Raw genomic sequence first — 7,634 nt, forward strand, 5'->3', positions numbered from 1 at the left:
CACTCTTTAGGGGATATCAATAGTGACTAATACCGGTCAATAGCCGCTACCCAATAGCAGTGACATGTCTCCGCTAACACTTTTAACATCGATTTTCAATACATTTAGCGGCAACAATTGTGACCTCTAATGACACTTTTCTTTGCAGTGTTTACCCCCTCAACCTTTCATAACTATGCCATTAACATTTAGATAAATAACTTTTATTTATTTAGTACACAATTGTATATCTCCAGATCTTACATGCGAAAAAATTTAAAATTAATATCATACACCCGTTTCAACACTCGTCTTAGATGTTTAGGGTTTAAGGTATTTCTATCATATTCGAGTTTCATTTTCATCCCAACTTGAGCGTTTAATAATTGTGGGTATAAAATAATAAATAAAAACTTTTATTTATTTTTGTAAGTTTTCATGCGGCGTTTATCTTCAAGAAAGAATGAAAAATATAAATGAAATGCAATAGTACATATGATATAGTGAAAAATATTATTTCAATACTTCAAACTTTCGAATTAAATAAAATCAAAAGATAGTGAAAAAGAAAAAAACAAATACAAAGCAAAACCCGTTCTACATTTCTTACGAATTTAATTAAGTCGGTCGAAGTTAACACAATTTCTTTATATATATACACATGCGCATACTTAATTGTACAAATGGAGTTATTTAGTCAGAAGGTTAAACCATCAGAACTCGAGAAAGGAGACCATGTCTATACTTGGAGGAAGAAGATTTACACTCACCATGGTAAGCACTTAAAATTTCTATAATCTGTCTACATCTTACCCTCCTCAGACCCTACCATAGCATTGCTATTGGTGGGATATACTGAGTACGATGATGATGATGATGATTTTTTATTGAAAAGCGTATGCTATAGTGATAACAATGTTTCTTTCAAAAAATCATAACACTTGTCACATCTCACTGAAGTGTGAATCCCCTTATAGTGGTGGCGTGATGCCGCCCATATTTCAGAGCACCCATATGCGCCGATAGTCGAACCTAGGATCCCTAGAAGAAAACTCTAAGGACAACCTCTTGACCACCCCACAAAAGTGGTGATGACTAATCTATGTTTATTGATTGATTTGTGTTTGCTATTCATTTGTAAGAAACTTGCAAGTGCAGGAATTTTCATTGGAGAAGGCAAACTTATAATTCATTTGGTGAACCCTAAAGCAGATGGACTTCTTCATGTTTCAACTGCTTCTAAGAGCTGGATCTCAAGTGGCCGTGGCAGAAATAAGGAAATAACTACTTGCGCAATGTCGGATTGTGGGTTGGAAAAAGTAGTTGGTAGTGGTGTACGGGTGTCTTGCATAGACTGCTTCATAAAAAAAGGCTCACTATACCGATTCAAATACGAAGCAAGTCGCGAGTTCCTTCTAGCCAAACTTAGAGGTGGAACGTGCACCACCGCAAGATCCGATCCACCAAAAGAAGTCATACATAGGGCCACTTATCTGCTTGAAAATGGATATATAGAGTATGACTTGATTAACAACAACTGTGAAGATTTTGCACTTTATTGTAAAACTGGTCTTTGGAGCAAGGATATAGGCTACCAAGGGAGGAGCAGCCAAGCGAATATGGTTCATTCGACAAAAAAGGAAGATATCATTAACAACTATGTGGAGTGGCTCAAAACGGCTATTCCAAGATCTTGTCTGAAGAGGGAGAATAAAGATTTGGGCGTTCGCGAGGATGTTGAGAAAGTGCCTGTTGAGGAGTTGTCTTCTTTTCATCTCAATCTTTGAGATATTTATGTTGTGAATCCGTTCATTAGGGGTTGGTTGCATGTAACAATAGAGGAAAAGTAGGAATATACTGTGTATCCCTTGTCCAGAAAAATAACAAAATAAAAAGGTAAACTGTCAAATAACATAAATAAAGGTAAAATGTTTGTAGAGGAAACACATCATATAAAACCAATACACTTTCTTTCTGTCTTTCTTTCTTCTCTTTTTTGCTAATAAAAGTCACTCTCTTAACAACTTTTTGGACATTAAAATCTCAATACATGTTACTTTTAAACAAAATTGGAGTTTATTTTAAATTAATTACATGGATAGGTTTTGTTGGTTGACCATATTACAACTTAATTAGTCCCCAAGTTCAAAATGCTACAACTTTAAACTCGTTGTTTGCATTAACATGACACACTTGGTCCCTATGAGATTAACTTTTTTCATTGAGTAGATATGAAACTATCAAAATACCCTTAATATTCATTAAAGTTATATGGTCACTTGTAACAAAACAAATACATAAAATCTTAATTTAAATACAATTAACATAAAGTGATAAACTCATGACAACCATAGCTTTTCACGCGAGAATAAAATATGGTCACTTCAAATTTTGGTCACCATTGCAGATCTGGTGATGACGGGTTTGGCATAGATCTTACGTTGGCGCTCTGAGCCATCGTAGATGAAGAGACAGTAATGCATGCCTTAGATTTGACCAACGGGTTAGATGAAGAAGTTGAGTTGTAGATGTCAAGGATGAAGTCAGGCTAGGGGTTCGTGTTTTCCGACCAATAATTGCATATCTATGCCGTTGATGTTTGGGTGCGGTTGTGCTGTGGGGGGGAGGGGGGGGGCGACCCGTGCTTCAAGAACAAATACAAAATTTTCTTCGTTTTTCTTCGTGCTTTGGCTCCTTTGCTCGTTTAAGGCCATCCTCTTTCTGGAAAACAAGATTAAAGTAACAAATACCTGTTTCGAGTATATTTGCAATAAATAGATGTAAGATTAGATTATTTGATGAAAAAATAGTGTATATTTTTTGTGTACATCTATTTTTTGATGATACAATTTCGTTCTCTATTTTTATTTGAAAGGGTTCTTATGAAATTGATTTTATTACCACCCAGCTAAAATATATATATATGTTGTTATATTCAATAAACTAAAAACATTACTTACATTTAGAGATATATATTTAATTACATTTAGAAATTAGAAATCTATTTGTTTAAAAGTTCTAACAGGAAAATAAGAGAGAGTGGGAGGGTGGGGGGAGCCAAAGAAGAAGAAGAAGAAGAGTGGAGGTTCGATCGAGTGCCTTTCGCAACTTGTATATTCTTTCGCGTAACTCATTTTAGAAAAAAAAAATTCAATTAAAAAACATTATATTCTTAAAAGTTAGGATAAAAGAAAAACACTTGAGAGCGCGTCACATGTCAAAATTAAGCCGGTTTGACCACTCCTGTTGGCAAACCCAACTTGGGTTGTTCCATTATTTGAATTTATAAAACATTAAAAAACAAGAAAATGTGACAAACGGCTTGATGGACCAAACTAGTTGGTAATCTTTTGGCTCACGCATGTCACCACTTGAACAGACATGCTTTTAGTTTATTTCTATTTTTCTTTTCACATTAATTAGTTTTAGCTCAAATATTTATTTTTTTCTAATAACTTGTAATCATTAAGTTTTTTTAAAAAAATCAAAAAACATAGTCTTATTTAGCTTCTTTTAACATTCCGGTTTAAATTTTATTATAAGCAGAGTTTTTTTTACAAATAAACAATATTAATCATTACCAAAGATTTTTGTTATTTTTAGATAATTTCAATGTAATATATATCGTTTATTTTACACAAATAAATTATTTTTTAGTTCTAGTAACTTTTAATAAAAAACAACTATAAATTTTATTTATTTAATAAAAATAGTGAATGTTGGGTTGCTGATAAGTGTGTAAAGTTTGATTTGGTTGGATTGGATAGCTGAAAAAGAGAGAAGTTAATTAGTTTTATAATAAAGATTGGATTTGCTTGGTTTGTGTATGGGGATGGTCTTAGGTGGCGACAATGATAGCAACAACAACATAAACAACAATGACGATGACAAGTAATTATGCCCAAATGGCTTGTAAAAAAGTTCTTAAAACACTTGTACATCAATACATGACATCATGAACATTTATTTTCAGATGTAGCGTCGACTTTGAAAATAACATGTTAGTTTTGTCTAAAACCAAATTTGATCCATGATTGTCTTGTAAGCATATGATATTTAAAATAAATTAGTGCATATTGACCCGCCAGCCCGTTCAGCTACGGGTCATATTTATATTAACCTGATAGACTTGTGGCTTAACATGTTTAGTTAGTCTATTTATTTTTATTGTTTTTAAATGCGTTTTATGTCATATATTATATTGGTTTGGTACTTTATTCCAAAACTAAAACATAAAATCGAAATTGACCTAATAGTTCATAATAACTAAAGTATAGTTGGTTTATGTGCATTTGTAATTTTTTGTTGTAAAGATTCTTGTTCTTGTTAGCCCATGAATTTTCAGCACATGTTAACGTTCATATGTCCCAAAATTTTTGAGTTCATGTCATATGATTGGATTGCTAAATTTTACACACATGACTCGTTTAACACCTATTGAAGCCTTGAAGGTACTTGTATGAAGAACCATCTTATTTGAATAGACTTGTTCAACAAAATGTTCTTTTTTTTCTCCCTAAGAAATAAAACCCAGTGAATTTAGGGTCAATTAGCAAGTTGCTAATATTGTATATGTAACAGTTTTGTCCTTTAACATGTTAAATTGGATGGAAACCAGTTTCAATCCATCATTCAGTCCTAATTTGACGTACTTGTATAAGGAACCCATTTTACTATAATAAACTTATTCAACCGAATGCTTTTTTTATTCTCTTCTAAAGGAATAAAACCCATCAAGTTGACTAGGGTGGATTAGCACGTTGCTAATATTATACACGTATCAAATTGTCATTTTAACCATCTAAATTAGATTAAAACCATTTTCAAATTTCAATTCATCATTTAGTCCATGTAATTAGTAATGATCAAAAGGGTCTAACCCCAGCGTTGAAAACCAAAACTTCATATATAATATCAGTTCAGTATGAAAAGTTCGGCTCCAAAGTTTTGTCATGCATGCTTTAAACTAGTGTTTCCCCGGAACGTTGCGCCGGGACAGCTGGTAAAACCCCAACGTTGAAACTCGGGTGTTGTAATACCCCGAGTGTTACGACGGTAAGTCGACATGACCAATTTAGACATTATTGATTATGCTCGTAAGGTATAGAAATCGTTGGTAAGACCTAAGCGTTAAAACCCAAAAAATAAATTTGTCATATTAACATATAATAAAAATAAAATGTTCAATGTTTATTTGGTCGGTAAACCCGAGCAGTGGTAAAACCCAGGCGTCGTAAGTCTAGGGCCTTGAGGTGGTAACTCGACACGAATTCGGTCAATTTAGGTTACTATCGTTACGGTACCAGAGCTAAAAAATGGTAAAAATATAAATTTGAGGCGGACCAATGGGTGGTGTCGGTCGAGAAACTTGGGCGTTGGTAAAACCGAAACGTTGTCGGTCATGGTGGTTAAGGTTGTGAGTCTACGCGGATTCAATCTGTTATGTTCCTTACGGTACCAGAACAAAAAAAACAAAATGATAATGACCAATACGATGCCATCAAGTGACCCAATCGGCACCTAACGACACCAAACTTCCTAATTATTATATATAATAATTGTTGTATCTAAATATACACATAATAGCATCCATAGTGGTTGCACGAAAAAGTAAAAAGCATCTCGTCATGTCGCTATTATGAAAAATGTCCTACAAGACATGTTAGTACTAACAGGAACCAATTTAATTAAACCCAAGTTGTACCATATGCAAACAATCATTTATATATATATATACATAATTTTGTTAACATACATATTCTAAATTATGTAAATTTTAAATCTAATCACAAGTAGGCATCCAAGTGGAGTTTAAAATCTACACCTGATATCAGATGGGGATCTTTGGGTCTCACCCATCAAAAGGTATAAAATAAGGAAAATCACGTAATTAAAAGAATCTTAACCAAGTCATAACGTAATTTAATTAGTAAAATTTGATAACTTCTTGCGGACCATCAACACACCCAAATCTAATTTTGACACCCTATATATGCATCATATAGATTTATATGCAACGTATTACTTTCACAAACTCTAAAGTCAGACATTGTCTGACTATTCCAAATCATAGTCTTGCTTTTCCGCGGTTTGTGTATATGTCAAACAACCGTTGACGTCAAATCATAGCTTCCTACATTTCAAACGGCCTTTTGCGTGCATGTGGAAGACCTGGTGTAGAAATATTAGAACAGTAAACGACACGAACGTGGGGCCGTAGCTCATATTGTTGGGTAAAACTGGGGTAGATGGGTTGGTGGAAATAGGTTGAATGCCTTATTATTATTGCATGTCGGTGAGTTGTTTATTTGGTTCTATGCTATTAACTTCTGCAACTTGAGTATGTATATTGCATGTATGAATAACATCGGTGTGTTGACAGGAGTCAACGGTTTTTAATTCTAAAAGGCTTTTTTGACCTGTTCTAAACTTCTCTGCACCAATTAAAGTCAGTCAAACACTATTTCACACTCTATATATACATATGCATCTCAGTCCAATGGTATGTGAGCAATACTCTACTAATTATACAAATGGAGCTATTTAGTCAGAAGGTGAAACCATCTGAACTCCAGAAAGGAGACCATGTTTATACTTGGAGGAAAAACATTTACACTCACCATGGTAATTAGCATTTTATGTTTCTATCTTTATTTGTTCATTTGTGGTTGCTTATTATTAATTTGTAAGAAACTTGCATGTGCACAGGAATCTTCATTGGTGAAGGCAAACTTATTCATTTAGTGAACCTAAAAGCAGATGGAATCCTTCATTTTTCAACTGCTTCTAAGAGTTGGATCTCAAGTGGCGGCCGGAAAAAGGAAAAAACTCCATGCGCAATGTCGGATTGTGGGTTGGAAAAAGTAGCCGGTACTGGTGTAAGGGTGACTTGCATAGATTGCTTCATTAAAAACGGTTCACTATACCGATTCAAATACGAAGCAAGTCGTGAGTTCCTTGTCGCCAAACTTAGAGGCGGAACATGCACCACCGCAAGATCAGATCCACCGGAAGAAGTCATACATAGGGCCACTTATCTGCTTGAAAATGGATATATAGAGTATGATTTAATTAACAACAATTGTGAAGATTTTGCACTTTATTGTAAAACAGGTCTATGGAGTAAGGATATTGGCTACCAAGGGAGGAGCAGCCAAGCGAATATGGTTCATTCGACGAAAAAGGAGGATAGAGTTGGGAACCCTGTGCAGCGGTTTGCAACGGCTATTCCAAGATCTTGTTCGATAAGAGAGAATAAAGATTTGGGCATTCGCGAGGATGTTGTCAAAGTAGCTGTGGAAGAGTTATCTTCTTTTCGTCTCAGTCTTTGAGATAATTATGTATGTGTGTTATGAATTAAGTCGAGTATGTGATTTCAATGCTATGTATGAAATACCAATGTTTAAGATCATTAATGAATTAAATCAAAGTATTGAAGTAGGATTAAACCCTCCCATTTGTCGCATTTGACGCCTTGCGAGTTCATATATAGGTTATACAGGTAAACAAATCGTCCCTCTTGCCTATCAGCTAAATATAAAGAATTACTTAATTAGTTAGGGGAAACTAATTTCATAGTATGTTCGGGTGCAAGTTGGGGCATGTTGGCAGGGGACAAGATTATTATATATATGTGGTGGTTTGCTTTGTTACAC

The 7,634-nt window shown here is 34.3% G+C and overlaps 2 protein-coding genes across 2 annotated transcripts; both read left to right on the top strand.

The window, feature by feature from the left end:
- Positions 1-654: 654 nt before the first annotated feature.
- On the top strand, positions 655-1,796 carry LOC143531276 (protein LEAD-SENSITIVE 1-like). Its single transcript, XM_077026608.1, has 2 exons — positions 655-753; positions 1,138-1,796. The coding sequence occupies exons 1-2, from the start codon at positions 663-665 to the stop codon at positions 1,764-1,766; spliced, it is 720 nt and encodes a 239-aa protein (XP_076882723.1). The 5' UTR covers positions 655-662; the 3' UTR covers positions 1,767-1,796.
- A 4,709-nt stretch (positions 1,797-6,505) lies between these two features.
- LOC143531277 (protein LEAD-SENSITIVE 1-like) lies at positions 6,506-7,362 on the top strand. The gene is made up of 2 exons (XM_077026609.1): positions 6,506-6,603; positions 6,688-7,362. Exons 1-2 carry the CDS (start codon positions 6,513-6,515, stop codon positions 7,308-7,310), a joined length of 714 nt encoding a protein of 237 aa, XP_076882724.1. The 5' UTR covers positions 6,506-6,512; the 3' UTR covers positions 7,311-7,362.
- Positions 7,363-7,634: the final 272 nt, after the last annotated feature.

The sequence above is a fragment of the Bidens hawaiensis genome, unplaced genomic scaffold (assembly GCF_021521415.1).
Source record: "Bidens hawaiensis isolate Kalapana, Puna unplaced genomic scaffold, B.hawaiensis_p1.1 tig00009139_1, whole genome shotgun sequence".
NCBI classification, from domain to species: Eukaryota; Viridiplantae; Streptophyta; class Magnoliopsida; order Asterales; family Asteraceae; genus Bidens; species Bidens hawaiensis.

What these genes read in the sequence shown, in the direction of transcription:
- LOC143531277 (XM_077026609.1), top strand. Translation starts at nt 6,513, where the DNA reads ATGGAGCTATTTAGTCAGAAGGTGAAACCATCTGAACTCCAGAAAGGA. An exon ending in AAACATTTACACTCACCATG is followed by an intron (nt 6,604 to 6,687) that starts GTAATTAGCATT and finishes GCATGTGCACAG; the next exon opens with GAATCTTCATTGGTGAAGGC.
- LOC143531276 (XM_077026608.1), top strand. Translation starts at nt 663, where the DNA reads ATGGAGTTATTTAGTCAGAAGGTTAAACCATCAGAACTCGAGAAAGGA. An exon ending in GAAGATTTACACTCACCATG is followed by an intron (nt 754 to 1,137) that starts GTAAGCACTTAA and finishes TTGCAAGTGCAG; the next exon opens with GAATTTTCATTGGAGAAGGC.